General features: G+C 39.4%; 1 protein-coding gene across 1 annotated transcript; it reads right to left on the bottom strand.

Moving 5' to 3' along the window:
• Positions 1-21,999: 21,999 nt before the first annotated feature.
• Positions 22,000-22,815, bottom strand: LOC117341408. The gene has a single exon (XM_033903257.1). It carries the CDS (start codon positions 22,813-22,815, stop codon positions 22,000-22,002), a length of 816 nt encoding a protein of 271 aa, XP_033759148.1.
• Between the last annotated feature and the right edge of the window lie 1,033 nt (positions 22,816-23,848).

Below are 23,848 nucleotides of genomic sequence, written 5' to 3'. Positions count from 1 at the left end.
CCCTGATCACGTAGGCTCACGATCGTTCACTCGTCGCCAAAATGTAGCACCGTTATGTGCTGTAAACAGGATTTGATCCTACACACAAACGAAAACACCATTGAAGGTCGCCATCACCATGTGGTCTCTTTTATTCACAGTACGCATGCGTAATTGGATATTACGTAACATGAATGATATACGCAACTCACTCCATTAAGGATGCTTGACCCAAGATCTCGCATACACTACATTATCTTTTCTCTTCTTTCTTCACAGCTTTCTTCTTCCTAACGTTTGGTTTGGTTTGGTTTATTTTGTTTAACGTCCTATTAACAGCTAAGGTCATTTAAGGACGGCCTCCCGTGCGTGCGACATGCATGCGTGTGGTGAGTGCGTATGTGTGTTTTGGGAGGCTGCGGTATGTTCGTGTTAAGTCTCCTTGTGATAGGCCGGAACTTTGCCGATTTATAGTGCTACCTCACTGAAGCATACTGCCGAAGACACCCAGCAACACACCCCACCCGGTCACATTATACTGACAACGGGCGAACCAGTCGTCCCACTCCAAATATGCTTAGCGCTAAGCAGGAGTAGCAACTACCATTTTAAAGACTCTGGTATGTCTCGGCTAGGGGACAGAACCCAAATCCTTCCTCACAGGGGCGAACGCTCAACTAAAGGCCAAAAGTGAGGCATTGTCAAGGGAGACGTTAGGAAGAAGAAAGTTGTTAAGAAAGAAGAGAAAAGATAAGATCCCAAGTTTAGTCGCCTCTTACGATCATGCAATGGGGGCAGCAGGTACAATTCTTACGCCCTACCTGCAGGGTCCTCTTCCTAACGTCTCCCTTGACAATGCCTCACTTTTGGCCTTTAGTTGAGCGTTCACCCCTGTGAGGAAGGCTTCGGGTTTTGTCCCCTGGCCGAGACATACCAGAGTCTTTAAAAATGGTAGTTGCTGCTCCTGCTTAGCGCTCAGCATACTAGGAGTGGGACGACTGGTTCGCCCGTTGTCAGTATAATGTGACCGGGTGGGGTGTGTTGCTGGGTGTCTTCGGCAGTATGTTTCAGTGAGGTAGCACTTTAAATCGGCAAAAGTTCCGGCCTATCACAAGGAGACTTAACACGAACATACTGCAGCCTCCCAAAACACACATATGCACTCACCACACGCATGCATGTCGCACGCACGGGAGGACGTTAAACAAAATAAACCAATAAGCACAAACATTAAACATTCCAATATTTTCACAATGCACAAGTACTAACATATATTTTTATCATTCTCTTGGCAATTGTGAAGTTAAAATAAAATAACAACGGGAAAGGCTTCCACGATGATAACATTCTCGCTGATAACTTGAATGATTCGTTAAGAGACTGTTTAGTATGTGGTTTAAGATCAGAACAGATACAAAAGAAACTGTTATCAGAGGCTACGTTGACTCTCGATACCGCAAGCACTATAGCCTTAGCCATGGAGACAGCAGCTCGAGATGCCCATGAATTAAGAACTGGAGCCACAGCAACTGTCCATACAGATTCAACAAAACATTACCCGAAATCTAATCCAAAGGAAAAGAAAAAAATGTTTTCGTTGTAATGGTTTACATCACCCAAACCAATGCTATTTCTAGGACAAAGAATGTTTTGGTTGCCACAAACCCGGACGCTGTAAAAAGGTCTGTAAACAAGGTTAACCTGGTTACAGAAGAGACTGATGATGATTATATAGCATCTCTGTATGTTATGTCGGTTACAAAGACAAAACATTATGTTATTATATAAAAGCCAAAGTTGAACGGTGTAGAGGTTGAAATGGAATTAGACACTGGGGCAGCAGTTTCAGTTTTGTGACCAGAAAATGCAACAATTGTGGTGTAAACAAATTAGAAGATGTACTGAAGGATTTACCAAAGAGAAAAATTCTTGCGGAAAAGTGTGGATCAGTGCAGAAATGCTGCCAACAGTTGACTGAAGAGTTAGGGCCTTTTGCTTCACATGCGAGATGGCAGCAAGAACAGTTGTCACAGCTCTCAAAAACAGTACCAACAGGTTGGTTGGTGACAGTAGCAGACTTTGCAGAAAATGATCACCGCACATACCAGGATGAAATCCAATCTGCCCATTATCACTATCAACAGGCCACACTATTTACTCTTGTGGCCTACTACAACTGTAGAAACTGTGAAGAGGTCACCAGAGAGGATATGTGTTTCATTTCTGCAGACTTGAAGCATGATGTGCAGGCTACAACGGCGTCTCAATTGCAGAAAACAACTAGACGATGACACCACCCCAGGAACATCTGCATCTTCAAATATCAGATGCTTGCATTGTAAAACCAAACAAAGGATTTCAGATGTCCAGGCCCAATGTCAACGCAAAGCCACTTTCCGTATGACCAATGAAGATAATACTATACACAACTTCACAGCCTTTTCAGAAGTGTTGAAAAAATTTTCAGATGTAAACAACCTTCAAGACAAAGATAGCGATACTATGGAAGACTATATCCTCAACCTGAAACATGTTACAGTCACACATGAGCAAGACTCCGATATTGCTACAGAACTGCATTAGACAATTTTTGTTTCAACCACCAAGTCATATGTGGTGTAACTGGTGTTAACCCTTGATTTCACGATTTTTGCATATAAGTGCTCTACTGCAGCAATTTTAAATATTGAAATAGGAAACAATTATTTTTTAGGTCACCTGAGACAAAGTCTCAATTGACCTACCGTATTCGCCGTAACTAGCGCCTAAATATGCTACAAAGGGGGCGCTTATTACGATAACAATATGAGAGTTCTTGGTACCATATTGTAGGTAGACAGATCGGAAACAATTCATTTCAAGGCTTAAGACTCTTGATATAAAGTGTAAAATCTGTAAATTTCTGTCCAGATTAGGAAGGGAGGGGCGCTTATCTAATCTTAATACCGACCAAAAGGGGTGGGGGCGGTATTGAGATCGCCTTTTGTTCGGCGTCGTCCGTCGTAAACAATTTACATTTTCAACTTCTTATAAACTATTGAACCAAATTCAATGAAATTTAGCAGGACGCTTCCATGGCTGAAGGTCAATCAAAACTATGAAATATATGGTCCCAACCCCCATGGCATGAGGGCGGGGCCAAAAAAGGGTCAAATTGGCATAAATTTCAAAAATCATCTTCTTTACTCCCGGATATATAATGCATGAATCAAATACTCGTCATAGATGGAAGGGTCTTAAGGTCCTTTACCAAAATGGTGAATTTCATGACCCTGGGGTCATGTGTCTACCCCTGGGGAGGTGGTTAAGTTTACTATAGTTTCTATAGGAAAAACACATTTTTGAGCATTATTTGTTCAATTCCCATAAGAAAACTTTGTTAGAATGATCAATATGAAATGGCTATTGGGTATTTTACATATATTGCCACTGAGGGGCAGGGCCAAAAGGCGTCAAATTTACTAAAACATTGCAAATAGTCTGGAATCAAATACTCATCATAGATGAAAGTGTCTTAAGGTCTCCGTGTTAATTTTATTTTCTAACTCGGGCGTCCGTTAAGGCCCATGGGCCTCTTGTTTATCTCTTTCTGTACAGGATTCCAATTAAACTTTTCAATCTGCTTGTTTCTCCTTTGCATATTTTTGTATGCTTTCATAATGTAAGGTTTACATTCTGTGTCAACTGATGATCAAAACCGAACATACAGCCTCCCAAAACACAGATACACACCCACCTCAGACAGAGAGGCCGTTCTTAAATGACCTTAGCTGTTGATAGGACGTTAATGTAAATAAGTGAATATTTTTTTTTTATTATGTATCTTATCTCAACTTCAAACATCGTGTATACTTCATTTAATCTTTATTGAAAAGTTCTGCACTGTTATTTGTGTAATCACTTGTGTTAATAATGTTGTTTAACAAGTTCAAGTGACCTTTGGCCTATTAAACTGAAACTTCATACATTAATGCTTTCTTACTTGGCGTACTTGCTTAAGATAGCTTTTCACGTGTGAAGCTGAAAAGGCCAAAGTCACTTACTATAAACGTAAAATTGGTTACCATAATTCAAGTTCCCTACAGGGCCTATTAAACTTGAACTTCATACGGTGCTTGATTATACCACCTAGGCTATGTATAATGATTAAATTGTGCTGTTGTTTCATTCAATAATGTAAGCTGCGACATGAAAAAGTCTCCAGAGAAACATGTCTCGATTTTGGTCTCTGCTAGTGCTATGAACAAAGTCACGTTAACAATACTAGTACATAATAACAAAAACATTAGAGCTAATGAAAAATTGGGAATTATGAAAACAAATGACAAAAAGATATTTTTATAAAAGTGTTGCAGTAAATATCAAAAAGCAATTAACATTTAATCTCGACATGGATTTATTATCCTCTCATTTTCTTGGCACTAGGTAATAACTGGCACAAATAAGTTTAAATGTAAGTCTCGTTATAAAAAAATAAAACTTAAATCAAGAACATTGAATGAAATTGAAGCAGTACAAAAAATTAACAACTCATTTATGTTAAAAATACTATCAACATGCAATTTATGTGTTTCTCCGCTAGATCACCAAAATCCACATTCACTAAGGATTGTTGGTATCTGCTGATGAAACAATTAAATCTACATCTACACAACTCTCATTTAATTGATGAGACTCAAATGAACTGTAAAACTTTAACTGTCATATATACACACACACAACAAGTACTGTCAATATCTATGAAAGCTTGATGATCATGAGTCCGGGAAATAACACTTTCAAATGTTTTTGTTTTTTTAAATGTCCTCTCCAAACACTGTCCTTTGATGTTGAGATACGGCATGCTGCCTTATCTCATCCTGCATGAATTCAAAGAAACTTGACCAGTCCAATTCCCTCGGGTCATGTGGTCTAGATGTCGAGAATATTTGTTCCATCCTCTCTTGTTTGACTCCATCCACAACATATCTTGATGTCACAAGAGAAATGGAAATAATGTTTATTTGTATGCTGACATCATTCGATTTACTGTCCCCAGAGGCAGTATTAGTGTCATTATCCATCTCACTGGGCTGTTCCTCTGAATCATGGATTGACTCGTCCATCCCACCATAGGTTCCACTATAGTCATTCTCACTGATCATAGACAGCATCCTTCCTTGTTCATTATTAGAGATGTCCTCAAATGAATTCTCTAAGGTCAATTCCTCCATCATCAGGATCACTGTTCATATTATAACTGGTGCTCGGCACAGAGACTTGTACATCCGCAATGTCATATGTTTCAGTGGCGTTAATTGACAAACCATCATATATGTGTGCGTTCGGGTTTCGGCTGGAATTCGCCGATCGCGACCTGTTGGATGAAACACTACGTTGACTTTCTGATGGATAATAGCTCTGCTCTGTTCATTTCCCGTATTTTTGTGGAACAGGCCACTTCCCTCGCTTGCTTGGCAGACATCCCATGTATTCTACATAGGTGATGTTTCAGATATTCCGTCTGGAAATATGTGTTGTCGTAGTCCGCGACAGGGCACACCTTGAACCGTATATCCGAGGCGTGTTTCTGGTTAATATGGCGCTTTCGATTTATTTTACTCGAATAGACAGCCCCGCACTCTTCACATGTATACTTCTGCTCTACTTCCATGTGGACACACAACTCGTAGTTCTGAAACCTTGCTGGTTTAATTATCTGTCTTCCTCCACGTGTTCGTGTTGATGACTTAGATTTTAGACAGCTGCGAACGTAAACATCCGGGTCATGGGCCCGGTTAGTTTTAGGGTCGGCTCGCGGGTCTGGACCCGAATCCCTGTTACGACTCTCTGCTGCCGAAGTTCCCGGGTTTTGACTCGTTTGGGGTTTCTCAGCCGGGTTGTTATCTTCACTGTCCGAGTGTATCTCTGGGTGGTCATTTTCTTTATTCTCATCCCCAAAATCTATAATTTCCGGAAATTGAACGGATTTTAAAACGTTCCATTGTTTCTCGGGCTTGAACCACTTTATTGTTTTGAGTCCCCGGTACATTTTCAAATTATCTCCATGGACTGTAACACTCTTAGATTTTTGAGAGTGTTGAATGTAGAATAACACTTCTAGTCGAGGCCTTCATGTGCTGCCTGGATATCCTGCAACTGCAGGGAGTATCATCACGCCAGAAGATTCAGCTCTACTTTTTCTCCGGTACAGCGAGAGTAGTAGGAAGTTGGTGCGGAATCTATCTAAACACTTACTTTAGTGTGTCGGGCCTGGTGTTTCACTTCAACGATGCCCTGAGAAAGTCAATTCCCCTAGATCGGCTCCTTTTAGAGACAGATGCCCCTTACTTTCCGGTAAGTGCGTGCAGTGCCCCCCACTTTATTGACATCACAGCCAGGAGCCACAGAGAGGCACGCCCGGACCTTCTTCTGTTAAGCTTGTGTGTGGACCGACTGGACCGGTAGCAGGGCCCCCACCTTGTCTTAAAACTAGACTAGACTAGGCCATGCCGGTGTGAGGGTTAGTGCCCGTTCGGAGATGGCTATGGACTTTCCCAAAAGAAAACAGGAATGTAGTGAAAACGGACACAAGCGCGCCGGTGACACGGGTCAGCGTGCGCGAGCGGTCCACGTGCTCACTTGAAAAGAAGAGACTAAATCAGTGTTGTATTCGGCTATCTTTATATCTTTGGACTTCCGGCAATTAAAATCTATGTCAACGTCCTTTCCTTCTGCCAAACGTCTGCGTTGGATCCGTTTCTTTAATGTCTGCTTGATATGTTGTAGGTCGCTGTTGAAGGGGTTGTCCGCTTGAGTCTGATCAAATGCTGGGATATTGCCATCGTTGATCGTACTAACACAACCATTAGCTACCATCATGTGTTATTTAACTTGGCTGTGTCACCGGAAATAGTTCACCAGATATATATTTTTTAATCCTTGTGCAGTGAATTGTATAACCTTAAGCGGACACGGAAGTTTGCTAGTGGAACTTGTGAAATGTTTTGTTTTACACTTTATCATAAATCACCTTGATCCTCGTCTGTATCTGTAGTATTTACCTGCCAGGATGGCGCATACTTTACCGGATTGAACCGTGTTACAGAAAACATATCAAGATTTGCAATCAAGAAATGCCAAAAGTGAAGTTATGTTTTGTGGACACAGTTGTTGAGATAGCACATTTTATATTATTTTCTTTTAAGGTATGACTGCAACACATGTGTTGTAATGCCAACAGAGGTGGAGTGTTTGTGTTGCTAGGAGGTTTCCTTGATACAGACGAAAACAGAGGACAAGGCTATAGGCTGCATTACCCAGCATGATGGGTTCATAGTTTGGTTTGGTTTGGTTTGGTTTATTTTGTTTAACGTCCTATTAACAGCTAAGGTCATTTAAGGACGGCCTCCCGTGCGTGCGACATGCATGCGTGTGGCGGGTGCGTATGTGTGTTTTGGGAGGCTGCGGTTCATAGCGAACTGTATCAACACTGATGTCCTGAAGGTGTCGATGTTCGAGTAAGCATAACATCATGGCCCCATTGGGGATAATGAGCCAATGCATGAGTAAGTAAAATACAGTGATTTCCTTCTACTATAATTCATATCACAATAATTATTTCTCCAAAATTATTACTAGTAAGATGAAATCCCTCAAAATTTCAGTTTTATACAAATATCACAAAATGAAATCACTCTTGCTGTTTATTTATCTGATATAATTTATCAAGATTATGCTATGTAATCTGATTTTGCAAAAGTTTCTATGGTGATCTTTCTCTTTTAGGTCATATAGGCATGTGGCTTATAGGAGATTTACGAGATGGATATGGCAGCGACTGGGGAAGAGAAACAGAAAAGTTCTGCCAGCTTGTGTGGTGAACAGTATTCGTCAAGCTTTTCCCTCTGATGACTACTGTGGATTTAAGTATGTGCGGCCTTAGAAAGAAACATGAGTAACAATATAATTGAAAAGAAATTCATTTTATGCATACTTGTACCAGTATGACTCGACAATTTCTGATATGTTTAGGCATACAATGCAATTTGTAAGAGGCGACTAAATTTGGGATATTATTCTCTTCTTCCTTAACAACTTTCTTCCTAACGTCTCCCTTGAGACTGCCTCACTTTTGGCCTTTAGTTGAGCGTTCGCCCCTGTGAGGAAGGCTTTGGGTTCTGTCCCCTGGCCGAGACATACCAGAGTCTTTAAAAATGGTAGTTGCTACTCCTGCTTAGCGCTCAGCATATTTGGAGTGGGACGACTGGTTTGCCCGTTGTCAGTATAATGTGACCGGGTGGGGTGTGCTGCTGGGTGTCTTCGGCAGTATGATTCAGTGAGGTAGCACTTTAAATCGGCAAAAGTTCCGGCCTATCACAAGGAGACTTTACACGAACATACCGCAGCCTCCCAAAACACACATACGCACTCACCACACACACGCATGTCGCACGCACGGGAGGCCGTCCTTAAATGACCTTAGATGTTAATAGGACGTTAAACTAAATAAACCAAACCAATGTAATTTTTCTATAACAGTAGCTAACTATTTGATTAATATTTTTTGTTTGAAATTGTTCATATTTTAGTGAGCATGTACCTGTGATTCTAAGTGATAATTCTAGTCAGTTTTAGTTTCATATACACTTTGTAGCTTTTGTTATAGTGTCATTTGATGTCAATAGTCTGTGCTAAAGTTCAGGACCACCAGGTGGTTAAGAAATATTAATGATAATCTGTTGGACAATATAGAAGTAAAGAACTGTTTTGATTTTTATTTTGTTTTGGATCAATAGCTTATGAAATGGAATTGTCTAGGCGTGAAGTTGTATTTGATGAGATAACTATTTTTGAATAAGATGTGTTACCTCTTTTGTAATTGGTATAGACCTAACAAAATAAAACCATATTGTAATTGATGAACTGTTCTCCTTGTTATATGTTAAAAAATATCCAATGTAATAAGTGATGATACACACGTCAACTGAAATGTCAAAAATGTTGTTCTGTCAAAGATGACAGGAATTTGCTATAGGACATCAAGGGTAAGTACCACAAGGAAAGTTACAGATAAGTATTTTTTGTATTCTGTAGTGTACGTTTATAACTAATATTAACAGAAGCGTGATCGGTGGTTTTGAATGAGTTCACTTTTCTCAACAGCGCCGAATGAGTGAGTGATAGGTGAAGGTATCTCTCCCATGATCTCTTTCCCTTCCTGTGATGCAGCTAGGTGGTTGGGGATATCAAGTCTTCTGTCAATGGCAGCTTGCAATAGTAATGCAACATAGCCTGAAACATAAAATCAGGATATCAGCTAAAGATCAGAAAAAAATCTTTCCAAGAATCATTTAAATAAAATTACAATGTTATTTTTTCGGTCCAGAGTTTTTTATCGGTGATATAAATGCAGTACACTAAACACTCTGACCCAAGTTTTTATTTTGTTGAATAAGAGTTATATTTAACTCTACACTTTGCATTATTAATGTAGATGTGTTTGTTATGGGCATTTTACACAGACTTCAAATAAGTTCTCTATTATAAACCACATTCTTAAATTTTAGACTATGTAACGACTTTTTTTTATGAATCCATTATCAAAAACATAAGTTTTCAACTTACCATATGTAGGTGGAGTCTTGCATGGTTTGACGACGACTTCACTTCCTTTCTTTGCCTTTGGAAATGATATCTGCCATTTCTGTTGTCCATCTTTGGTCACTGCCTTGGCGTTGTTGCCGTTCTCATTGTAATGAATGGCTGCACGGTACAATCTAAAAAAAAAAAAGGGGGGGGGGGGGATTAAAAGATTTAATCAAAGTACTGGAAGTACTGTAAACGAACATTATTGTTTAATGCAAAATCAGTAATCTTCTTAGTTTTAAGTTGATAAATTTACTGATATCGGTTTAGGAATTAATTGCAAATAATTTGAAATGTTTGCAGCTGTTCTGATTTGATTGTACACATGCATGTTTCTGTAAGGTCCTAATTGAAATGGGAAGTTTGTTGATCTATCTTGGATCGATGAAAATAAAATATGTCTTCTTTCTTTCGGGAAAGCATCATCAGTTATAATACAGCCAGGACCTTATTGATGCCAACTTCTAATATGAACTAAATTTAGTCTAGTTCCATCGTTAGTTTGGCATACATAGTTGTATTTCAACTTAATATGATGAAACACACATAAAGAATTACTGAAAACCAAAACCAGAGCTGCTAATCAAGGCCCGAATTAGGAATGTATCCTATTGAAACTGTACTCAAGCATTTATGGTACTTCAAAACAAAAAACTTGACTCCTTTTGTTCAGGAATCATTTGATGTTAATAAATCTGTATATGAGAAGATAAACTTCTGGTATAATTACAGGATGGTAAACAATGTGATAAAGAATAACAACCAGATAAAGACTATCTTCATCGAATAATTCAGCAAACAGGAAAAGAAAACTTCAAGATTCATTTTCAACTTCAAACCTGATCACAAAGATTACAGTCCATTCGATGGGACGACACATTCCCTATTTATTGTCCTTTTCCAATGTTGATCATCCAATCATACTGAACCACACAATTCAGCAATGTAATTGCACAAATCACACCTTTATGTGGTGAGAACATTTTTGGGGGTGTTATAAGATTCCATAACTGTATGCAAATTGTGAAGCATTCCATATCTATAACTATATATATATATATATATATATACAGTACGTGTATATATTTACACATATCAAAATTGGAATGACACAGGAGATTTGCAAGTTTAAGTTCACCATCAGTCATGGGATGTTTATGTAAAATGTTATATTTACCGGGGTAATTAGTAATTTTGAGAATATATTTATGAAGCTCTATTCTGTACATTCTACCAGTGCTTAGAGAATGGACACAATTTTATGTTCTCCAATGTCAAAATTAATCATATGTAAAATATTAGGGGCTTATTCGCCATTCTAGGCCTGATTGCCGTCATAGTAAAATTACCAAAATGGACTTGAAATCAATATTTTAAGAGAATGATCTACGACTTGAATATTTCATAAAAAATAATGTAATACATCGTTTATTCACTTCATTCAGATCTTCAGACACCACATAATTTGTGAAGTCATATATAGAAATATATGAACCATTTTGTTATTGATTTATTCACACAAGTAAGCACTAGATGTAAGCAGTAAGTATATGTACCGCTATCTACTGGCATGACTTTGAGTACAGTAAACTACACTCGCTTTGTGGATATTGACAGGATAACATATATTTACATACTAATTCAATTTTAGAATTGTAACTGAAATCTTGTAACAGCATGGCACAAATAGTCATCTGAACATGTGTTGTATATTGAAAAATTATTTAAGGTAAATTTTCAGTTTATCAATTCATTGATTACTCCGTGTTTGAAGTATGGTGTAGTGAGAATTTCAAGTCCTGATCATGACTTGATGAAAATTTTAAATTAACAAATTATTAAGATGAATTTGTTTGAAAAATAACACAAGTTCCACAGCAATATTATATAGAGAATCAATCACAATATATCAAAAGTTATAAAACTACAAATAATAATAAACGGCTGAATATCAAATTAAGTGAATATCACAAGTCTTTTTGCATTTGTTTTTAGATAATCCGGATTTCCGTTTTCCAGCTTTAACAAAAAAACGAGAAGTATTTTAATTGCCGTTATAGTTGAATTACCAAAATGGACCTGAAATCAGTACTTTAAAAAAAAGAATGATCTATGACTTGAATATTTCATAAAAATAATTTAATACATCGTTTATTCACTTCATTCAGATCTTCAGACACCGCATAATTTGTGAAGTCATATATAGAAATATATGAACCATTTTTGTTATTGATTTATAGTTCACACAAGTAAGCACGAGATGTAAGCAGTACGTATATGTACCGCTATCTACGGCATGACCGAGTACAGTAGACTACACTCGCTTTGTGGATATTGACAGTATAACATATATTTACATACTAATTCAATTTTAGAATTATAACTGAAATCTTGTAACAGCATGGCACAAATAGTCATATGAACATGTGTTGTATATCGAAAAATTATTTAGGTAAATATTAACTCATTTGCTTGACTTCAATTTTCAATTTATCAATTCATTGATTACTGTGTTTGAAGTATGGTGTAGCGAGAATTTCAAGTCTTGAACATGACTTGATGAACGTTCTAAATTAAAAAATTATCAAAATGAATTTGTTTGAAAAATAACACAAGTTCCACAGCAATATTATACAGAGAATCGATCACACTATTTCAGAAGTTATAAAACTACAAATAACAATTAATGGCTGAATGTTAAATTAAGTGAATATCACAAGTCTTTTTGCATTTGTTTTTAGATAATCCGGATTTCCGTTTTCCGTCTTTGAAAAAAAAATACGTAGGCGTATTGCATAGTAAACGTAGCCATGTGTACATATGTAACAGCTGATTTCAATCAGATTGACTTAACATGAACTTAACACCGTCTCAGTAGTTCGTCACAATCGAAAATTTGATCGTGAATTCGGTATTTTGCAAATTCTTTCAAAATACTTCCAGGTAAAGGAAAAAAAATGCATATGGTCTCTATACACACACCAAAGATTAATAGATCCTATATTGGGTCCATTCTCTCGTAAAAATATCGATTTGGGTCAACCAGGGACATATATATATGTCCCTGGGTCAACTATCGGCCATTTCGGTAATTCAACTCTAACGACAATCGGGCCGCGATTCGCAAATGAAAAATTAATTTAAAATTCGTAAATCACTAATATTTTACATATGATACAATTAGGCATTGAAAAACATATATGTGGGTCAATTCTCTGAAAATAATGCCAATTTATATTATAATTGAGCCCCATTTTTCTTCGTTTCGGTATTTCCAAGTCTGCTTCACCTGTGGTCCGTTTCAGTAAATATTCTCGACTTTGCCGAAATAAAAACAAGCTATATAATTGTTAATTTTAAACATGACAACTGCCGACCACACGTATCTAAAAGTGTTATTGTTGATACCATCTGAATATATTGCCGTAGTTATCTGTCACTTCGATTGTAAACCCCCTGCCAAAGTCATGGAAGAATCGACCAATCAAATTGGTTTAACGTTTGATTTCCGTAATCTTGCAGTTACCTCCCTTACAACAGTAAATACGTTCCAAGTATCGCCTACAACAACCAATCCCGTGCACATGGCAAACAAGATATTATCATTTGCATTTGATTTATTGGTCGTTTTCGTCAAAGGAAAATGGAATATGGAAATCGATGACAATGTTAACGCTATGACCAGTCACCCTGACCACAAATGCCACCTAGTATCTACCTTTCTCGCAAACATGTACTGTACAGTAACCTATAGTATGATACAATGTATCGTCTCGTATGCGGTTATTGATATATTTCTTTCTCTAAATTATAGAAATATTCATCTAGTTGATAATGATGTAACATTCTAGAATATATATAATACACATTTAAGTAAATCGCGGACATATTTGCAGACCGATGCTATAATGTCAGCCGTTTTGGAATGAACACGGAAGAGCAAAACTTTCTAAACATCCGGAGACGAATGCGCCTGCGCAATATTTGTTTACATAAATATATTGACCTGGAGTTATTCGTAAAGTTCAGGTTCATTTAGTCTTCACATTTCGCTAGCGTTATGCATTTCTCAAATCGTATGCATCTTGAAAACATCTACTGAATACATTTCAACATTTTCGGTAAAACTACTACATAAAACGAAGGTGTTTTTGTAAGTAAATTATTTGAAGCGTAAGGCAATGGGGGCAGCCATATTTCATTGAAACAGACAGTAGATGGCGTATTGGTGAATGTGGCTACCAAATATGGTCATATTTCTCAGTCCAGTTCTTGATGGCAATAACCGAACATTAATGTTCGTTTAAAAACAAGACAATAGTGTTAATTTAAATTTCACTTTACAAGTTCACATTTTGCTTGGCCATAAAGTTTGGTATTAGTGTAATTGAATAGTAAACAGGGACAATAGTTACATTAAAAAGTACGTCCATTTCATCCTCGACTTTACATTTATTTGTTAACAATAAAAGCTAGCATTATCATTTCAATAAATGTATCTTGTGTAAGTATTGTCAGTGTGTGAATTGGGCAGAACATATTGAAAAACATACCTGGCGAGCATTGATGTGTAGACGTAGTGGTTGCTCTTAGAGGCGAAGTGATTCACAATATTGTGGTACACTTCTAGTCCATATGTTTGATGGTCAGGAGAGAGCTTCTGTTAGAGTACTATATGGAAATGCAATAATACCATGCAAAACAAAAAGTCATAATACAATAATGGTAAACTGTATCAAACCCATTAAACTACATACAGCTCTTCAAAAAAGAGTTTTTCGTACAAAGGCATTTGCATAGTTGTAGAAGGAGGTTTACGTTAATTAGGTTAGAATAAATCAGATAATATCACAACAGGTCAGGTCGTATAGGGGCCGGTAGATTGTTTTTTCTGTGGGAGATACGGTATATATAAGGATGTGTTAAACTTTAGAAATTCACAGAACCCACAATACACATAACTGTAACAATGGCACAGCAAATGTTGGGAGTTGGCGGACGATGAAGACATGTCTCTAGAATTATATAATAATTGGAGTACTTGGTAAGCAATTCTTTATTTTTTTCTTTATAATAATTCAAGACATCTGCTCGGTACAAAATATGATTATGTTGTTAATAGTTTTGGAGAGTAATGTTCTTGTTTTGAATATCACTGTTCATTAATGGAGCATTTTATACGAAAACTCGATTCAAGGTATCCTGTAGTAACCAACATGTTGGCTGACCCAACAACATCGACCAGCCAACCCAGTAAATCAGTCTTTAGCGATAGGAGGCATATACTCCTGGAGCGAAGGATAACAACAAAAGAGTGAACCGCAAAACGCTAAGAAATATATAGTTTATTAGATTATCTGATTGTCACATGACTGGGCTAGAGCAAGTTAAAACAACAATAGGTACATGTGTATGAATTAACTCGAGATGTGCGACAGTGGTCGAGCAAGCCATTTTCAAAATCAATACACTGGGGAAATTTAATAACTGCCAGCGCAATATTTTCACTGGCAACAGTCTACTTAAGACTGAACTTCATGCGTCATGCAGGAATTTTAGGACTTGATCTGACAAGTTACAACATGTTACAGCGAACATACATTGTGATCTCTACATTGTCTTGTTGGCAGTTCCAGCAGTCTGTTTTCCTTGAAAACCTTAGAAACACAGGCAAAGACCTCAACATTTATGTGTATAAATTGGCGGAAAAAAACCCGTTGAGCATCATACTCTTGATTTAGTGCCAAAACTAACGTGATCATGGATGTAAACGGTCAGGTGCGATTTTGGAATCGGTGGTGGATGGGGAGAGAAAATCAAAAGCTGAAATGCGAATCAACGATGCGTTGAAAATATCCGCTAATGTATGGAAGGGGGCATATATGTACACATCAACAGAAAAGATCGATTACTCCCACTCAAATGGAATGAGTGGGAGCAACTCTGTAATTCCATGGGGGATTTCAAAAGACGTTTCATCTGCTGACTGTAAGTAAAATAATTTGCAGCAACAGAAACAATCTGGACAGCCGACGGAGTTCTGGGATGATGATACTCTATTCTAAATTTTGTTGTGAAATGTGACAAACAACAACAGTTAGACAATGATTAATAGACAATTTAATTCTCGCAATATAAATAAATATACAGTCGAACCCAGTGATTTTGAAATCCTCGGGGAATTGAAAAATACTTTAAATTAACCGGTTTTCAATATAACCGTGATCCAGCCAGTGACCGACATATATCAGTACAGTGCTACCTCAAACACCACATTTGGTTTGGTTTAATTTGTTTAACGTCCTATTAACAGCTAAGGTCATTTAAGGACGGCCCCCATGCATGCATGTGGCGAGAGCGAATATGTGATTTGGAGGCTGCGGTATGTTCGTGTTCCTTGTGATAGGCCGGATATTTTGCCGATTTCCATTAATTTTTTTAACAAAATGGCCGCCATTTTTGCGCCTCTGATTGGTCCAAATTCAGATATTGTCCGATTTAACGACATTTGATATGTAGCTACATCATAGGACACAGGTCCCTCTCGTAACATAATTTGAAATTTGAATTAAAATGTGATGGGCCGGAACTTTTGCCGATTAACAGTGCTACCCCACTGAAGCATACTGCCGAATACGTTCAGCATGACACCCCACCCGGTCACATTATACTGACAACGGGCGAACCAGTCGTCTCAATCCAAATATGCTGAGCACTTAACAGAAGTAGTAGCTACCATGTTCGGTCAGGGCACAGGGGCGAACGCTCAACTAAAGGCCAAAAGTGAGGCATTGTCAAGGGAAACTTAGGAAGAAGAAAGTTGTTAAAAAGAAGAGAAAAGATAAGAAACCAAATTAACTCGCCTCTAACGACCATGCAATGGGGCAGCAGGTACAATTCTTACGCCCTACCTGCAGGGCAGATTCGTTTTCATCTCCGACAAATCAGGACCAACACTGCAGCATCTAGACTTCTACCATCATCTCACCTGTCTGGCCTTTCTTATCTTGACTTGTCTTCATCTGCTACCTCTACTCCTAATTCCCCAACCCGCACCTCGCCCTCTCCTGGTAATCCATCAACCCCGCCTGTTAACTCCTCACCTCTACCCTCATCAAGGACAAGATCTTAAACCAAATAATGAGTAAAACAGATTGGAAAGAATACATTGATAATCCTGTTTTTTGAAGTCTTGTGTTTTTGTTTTTCTTACTTTTATCTTACCATATTCGACCCCAAAATACACTAGGGATATACGTGTTGCAGACGAAGTCGTATTGCATGGGACTGTCGAAAGTCATCATGCACGTGCATAACACCGATGCATAATGCATCAGCTGTTTGTTGGACGCACCCTACAAAGGGTTTTTATCGTATGGACGTTATGATTTGTTTTTTGAATCAAGAAAACATTTTTATTCATTCCCGTGTAGAAACAATCTAATTAAAATCTAATGGTCATTCTCACTACGATACTTGAACATCCAACAACATCACGGAGTACGCGACAGCTTAACATATAGTAAGTAAACAATTAATTAATTAATTTTCTGTTAATCATTCAGCACTACTATGTATAAAATATGTTTCTACTATTAATAGTTCTGAGAGTTTGGTTTGGTTTGGTTTATCTTGTTTAACGTCCTATTAACAGCTAAGGTCATTTAAGGACGGCCTCCCGTGCGTGCGACATGAATGTGTGTGGTGAGTGCGTATGGGTGTTTTGGGAGGCTGCGGTATGTTCGTGTTAAGTCTCCTTGTGATAGGCCGGAACTTTTGCCGATTTATAGTGCTACCTCACTGGAGCATACTGCCGAAGACACCCAGCAACACACCCTACCCGGTCACATTATACTGACAACGGGTGAACCAGTCGTCCCACTCCTTATATGCTGAGCGCTAAGCAGGAGTAGCAACTACCATTTTTTTTCCAAAAATGCAATATGAGGGACCAGGGGGAACCTACTTATGAAATTTGAGCAAGATCCATTCAGTACTTTGAGAAATAGAGATAACAAACTTCAATTGTCAAAATCCAAGATGGCGGTCTGTCAGCCATATTGTTTTCCAATTGATCTCAAAATGCAATAAGCATAAAGAGGCACCAAGGGGAACCTCCATATGAAATTTGAGAAAGATCCCTTCAGTACTTTCTCAGAAATAGCGATAACAAACTTCAATTGTCAAAATCCAAGATGGCTGCCTGTCGGCCATGTTGTTTTCCGATTGGTCTCAAATCGCAATATGCATAACCAGGCACCAAGGGGAACCTACATATGAAATTTGAGAAAGATCTCTTCAGTACTTTCTCAGAAATAGCGATAACAAACTTCAATTGTCAAAATCCAAGATGGCTGCCTGTCGGCCATATTGTTTTCCAATTGATCTCAAAATGCAATAAGCATAAAGAGGCACCAAGGGGAACCTCCATATGAAATTTGAGAAAGATCCCTTCAGTACTTTCTCAGAAATAGCGATAACAAACTTCAATTGTCAAAATCCAAGACGGCTGCCTGTCGGCCATGTTATTTTCAGATTGGTCTCAAAATGCAATATGCATAACTAGGCACCAAGGGAAACTTACATATGAAATTTGAGAAAGATCCCTTAAATACTTTCTCAGAAATAGTGATAACAAACTTCAATTGTCAAAATCCAAGATGGCTGCCTGTCGGCCATGTTGTTTTCAGATTGGTCTCAAAACGCAATATGCATAACTAGACACCAAGGGAAACTTTCATATGAAATTAGAGAAAGATCAATTCAGGACTTTCTCAGAAATAGTGATAACAAACTTCATTTGTCAAAATCCAAGATGGCTGCCTGTCGGCCATGTTGTTTTCAGATTGGTCTCAAATCGCAATATGCATAATAAGGCACCAAGGGAAACCTACATATAAAATTTCAGAAAGATCCCTTCAGTACTTTCTCAGAAATAGTGATAACAAACTTCAATTGTCAAAATCCAAGATGGCTGCCTGTCGGCCATGTTGTTTTCCGATTGGTCTCAAATCGCAATATGCATAACTAGGCACCAAGGGGAACCTGCATATGAAATTTGAGAAAGATCCCTTCAGTACTTTCTCAGAAATAGCGATAACAAACTTCAATTGTCAAAATCCAAGATGGCTGCCTGTCGGCCATGTTGTTATCCGATTGGTCTCAAAACGCAATATGCATAACTAGGCACCAAGAGGAACCTTCATATGAAATTTGAGAAAGATCCCTTCAGTACTTTCTCAGAAATAGCGATAACAAACTTCAATTGTCAAAATCCAAGATGGCTGCCTGTCGGCCATGTTGTTTTCCGATTGGTCTCAAATCGCAATATGCATAACCAGGCACCAAGGGGAACCTACATATGAAATTTGAGAAAGATCCCTTAAATACTTTCTCAGAAATAGTGATAACAAACTTCAATTGTCAAAATCCAAGATGGCTGCCTGTCGGCCATGTTGTTTTCAGATTGGTCTCAAATCGCAATATGCATAATAAGGCACCAAGGGAAACCTACATATAAAATTTCAGAAAGATCCCTTCAGTACTTTCTCAGAAATAGTGATAACAAACTTCAATTGTCAAAATCCAAGATGGCTGCCTGTCGGCCATGTTGTTTTCCGATTGGTCTCAAATCGCAATATGCATAACTAGGCACCAAGGGGAACCTGCATATGAAATTTGAGAAAGATCCCTTCAGTACTTTCTCAGAAATAGCGATAACAAACTTCAATTGTCAAAATCCAAGATGGCTGCCTGTCGGCCATGTTGTTATCCGATTGGTCTCAAAACGCAATATGCATAACTAGGCACCAAGAGGAACCTTCATATGAAATTTGAGAAAGATCCCTTCAGTACTTTCTCAGAAATAGCGATAACAAACTTCAATTGTCAAAATCCAAGATGGCTGCCTGTCGGCCATGTTGTTTTCCGATTGGTCTCAAATCGCAATATGCATAACCAGGCACCAAGGGGAACCTACATATGAAATTTGAGAAAGATCTCTTCAGTACTTTCTCAGAAATAGCGATAACAAACTTCAATTGTCAAAATCCAAGATGGCTGCCTGTCGGCCATGTTGTTTTCCGATTGGTCTCAAATCGCAATATGCATAACTAGGCACCAAGGGGAACCTGCATATGAAATTTGAGAAAGATCCCTTCAGTACTTTCTCAGAAATAGCGATAACAAACTTCAATTGTCAAAATCCAAGATGGCTTCCTGTCGGCCATGTTGTTTTCCGATTGGTCTCAAATCGCAATATGCATAACTAGGCACCAAGGGGAACCTACATATGAAATTTGAGAAAGATCTCTTCAGTATTTTCTCAGAAATAGCGATAACAAACTTCAATTGTCAAAATCCAAGATGGCTGCCTGTCGGCCATGTTGTTTTCCGATTGGTCTCAAATCGCAATATGCATAACTAGGCACCAAGGGGAACCTGCATATGAAATTTGAGAAAGATCCCTTCAGTACTTTCTCAGAAATAGCGATAACAAACTTCAATTGTCAAAATCCAAGATGGCTGCCTGTCGGCCATGTTGTTATCCGATTGGTCTCAAAACGCAATATGCATAACTAGGCACCAAGAGCAACCTTCATATGAAATTTAAGAAAGATCCCTTCAGTACTTTCTCAGAAATAGCGATAACAAACTTCAATTGTCAAAATCCAAGATGGCTGCCTGTCGGCCATGTTGTTTTCCGATTGGTCTCAAAACGCAATATGCATAACTAGGCACCAAGGGGAACCTACATGTGAAATTTGAGAAAGATCCCTTCAGTACTTTCTCAGAAATAGCGATAACAAGAATTGTTTACGGACGGACGGACGGAGGGACAGACGGACGGAGGGACGGACGGACGACGGACCACGGACGCAGGGCGATTTGAATAGCCCACCATCTGATGATGGTGGGCTAAAAATAGGGAAGTGGTCACTCCCACATAAATCATTATTAACCTTCCAGTCATAATCGCGAAAAATGGAGGGATGGCATAGTGATAGGTCGATGTGGGTACGGGAGCCTATAGCAGGGTGTAAATCATCTTCGCTAGCCAAGGCTTCTGCCGACTATGTCATGGCATTTTACCTAAATACAAAAATCACAATCTTTGGGGGAACGTTCGCAGTGTTTGATCAATTCATATAAGTCATTGATCACATATCTCATCGAAATGACACCAAACCTCGATGTGTGTTTGTAAACATCACCGATGAAGTAAATCGGTAACGCTTGTTTTGATTGGTCGGAAATTTCATGCGTGAAGGGTGGTAATTTCAAATCGCCGCGAGAGGGCCAGAACTGACGCCTATATCTGCCAAGGTTTCGTGTACTGTAACGTAATCAGAAGCCTTGGCTAGCGAAGATAGGTGTAAATATGTTGGGGTATTGTTGTTTAAAAGGCACAAGTTGTTTTTATTTATAAATTATTCAATACGTCTTCCTCTCTCGTCTGTGTTCGGAGAGCCCCACAGGCTGTTATGCCCATTAAAATATCCGAGAATTATGTATGGTGTTGGGAGTTGGGAAACGAGATTATTCAGTTACTCATTAGTGAAAGCAACGCTTGGAGGAAGATAAACTGAACAGACTGTTACTTGTCTGTGTAAAGTTCCACATACAGCGACAGCCTGTAAATTTGTGTTTAACGTGATCATTCTGTGAGGAATATTTTTATTGACAGCTACAGCTGCGCCTCCTGCTGCTTTGATTCCTATAGCTGTGGTGCTATTATACAGCGAGAAATTTCTAAGGGTAATTGGGTTTTTTAACATGACCTCCTGTAGGCAAAATAAGGCAGGTCTAAACTCTTTCGATAGATTTTGAAACTCTTCTATATTTGCTCGTAGTCAGCGTATATTCCATTGTATGATCGTATTGTTATTGTTGGCCATTATCATGGTTCATGCTGGTCGTTCTTCGGACTGACAGGGCTGCCTGGTGTAGGCTGTCTAGTAACAGCAACGTTGGTGATATGCTGTTCACTGTCGTCCATAAGAACGCCATACCTGTTGTAGCCAAGGATAGGGTCATCTGAACCCTTGGCCGGTTTGTTGTTTAGGGAGGGATGCCTATTGATCCGAACCCTAGATTTTGGTGTTCTTTGGTCTTGAGGGGGTGTAGTGGCAGGTCGTTTGGTAATTCGAGAGGTGTCGACCGACGGCTGTGACGGATTCGTCGTCTATGGTGGTCGGCACCTACCTTAGATTTTCGTTCGTTTGTGTTGGTTTTTGTAGTCGATGGTGATGGTTCGATTGGTGGTGGTGTGTGTTTAATGGGTTTTGAAGGCTCTGGAGGTTTGGGGGTGGCACTCCAGCGTGAGGCTCTCCCAAATAATTGTTTGTATTTTGGTAGGTTTGCCATCTCGGGAGCATCTGGACCCCAGGCAGACTAGTCCTCAAATGCTTGGATAGAGGCATCCTTCACCGAGATGGTACGTGCTGTCGACTGTTTTACAATTGTGGCAAACGTGGGGTTTGTGCTGTCCTTACTCTCGACAATCCTCCTGGCTTCAGGAAAGGGAATATTCTCGGTATATTTTAACCGGAGGATCTCCCTCTCCGTCTTCCAGGCAGGACAGTCTCGAGATGAGGCCGCATGGTTACCCTGGCAGTGTATGCAACGTTTGCCAACAATGTTGCATTGGTCGTTGTCTGTGTGGCCTTCACGTCCGCAGTGTTCGCAGACAGTGTTCCGTCCACATCTGTCCTCGTGATGTCCGTACTTTTGACAGTTACGGCATCGCAGGGGGTTGGGGATGTAGGCGGAGACACTGTACATCTGGTAACCTATATTTACCGTCTGAGGTAGCTGCGGCACTCCGAACGTGAGAATGAATGTGTTGGTATTGATTGTTTGGCCATTTCGTCCGGAACGGATCCGCCTAACCTCTGAGACATGGATGTTCTCGACATGCTGGAAGTACTCCAGTATGTCGGTCTCGGAGTCGTTCTTCAATGCGGGGCACCTGATTACTCCCTTTGAAGAATTCAGTGAAGCGTGAGGCTTCACCTCGACATTGACACCGGCAAAACTGGAAGTGCCCATCAGATTCACCGCCTGTTGACGGCGGTAAACCTCGATGAGGAGAACACCAGATCTCATTGGTTTGCCGGATTTTACCTCGCCCGCTATTCCCTGAATTCCCTTCCTCAACAGGATAGGCGATAACTCGGAGGTTTTCTTACCCTTATCTCTGGAGGACATGGTCAGGAAATGAGGGAACAACGGAGAGGCTCCAGTTCCAGATGTAGTTTTGGTTGCAGTTTGGATTTGGTTTGGTATTGTTTTTGTTTGTGGTTTGGTTTGGTTAAGTATTGTTTTTGTTTGCTGTGTGTCTGTTGTGCTTGATGACTCGCCTTTGTGCTTTGTGTCATTTTGATCGTTTGTACCCATATGTATGTAGAAATTGTTCACTACTTTTGTTCCCACCCACCACGGAGCCCAACAAGGGGACACTTTTGTTGGCACGGGTTTCCAGTGTCAAAAGTGTCAGGGTTACATCAAATAGTATACTCGCACGAGAATGAAGCAGTTTGGTTCTCCCACGATTGCCCCTAAGCCACTGTCGTCTGGAGACGTGACCAGCCGATTGAAAATACAGGGACCATATTGCCACCCGTCTAGTCCGAGTCTGAAGCCAAAGTCGTGTGTTGCAGACTGGCATGGTTTATAATCAACTTCCAAACTACTCAACCACCAGGACCTTCTCCGGATTTACGGGACGCAAACCACGGTTTGACCTAACAAGAGGTTATGAAGCTCTGGGCAGCCAAGCCCAAAGTTTCATTAAAACGCTCAAGCTTCCGGACCACGCCAAGGTAGTAATCCTCCCGGAAGTTGAAGGACTAAAAAAAATCTGCTCATGTATAACGTCACAGATATGTGTATGTCACAGGGTAGTTTTGTTTTAGGGTCATTAAAATGGCAGTTTCAACTCCCGACTAGCGCTCAGTATTTTGGAAGTTGGACGACTGTTTGGCCTGTTGCCAGTATAACGTGACCGGGTGGGGAGTCCTACTAGGTGTCTTTGGCAGTATGCTTCAGTGAGGTAGTGTTGTGCAAGATAGCCGTGAATATTGTTTCGGAGGCATATTTTGGTACTATCTATCAAATTTTAAAAAATCGAGCTAGGGCTATTACAGAGAAAAGGGAAGAGTTGGGGGAACTAACCCTGACGGATCTCGAGCAGATACAGGGGGGTGCCTAGCACAATTTGGGATCCCTTGCTCAAGACGGG

Source organism: Pecten maximus, chromosome 13 (assembly GCF_902652985.1).
Source record: "Pecten maximus chromosome 13, xPecMax1.1, whole genome shotgun sequence".
NCBI classification, from domain to species: domain Eukaryota; kingdom Metazoa; phylum Mollusca; class Bivalvia; order Pectinida; family Pectinidae; genus Pecten; species Pecten maximus.
Note: the sequence above shows the minus strand (reverse complement) of the source record. Positions and strands in the feature narration are given on the sequence as shown.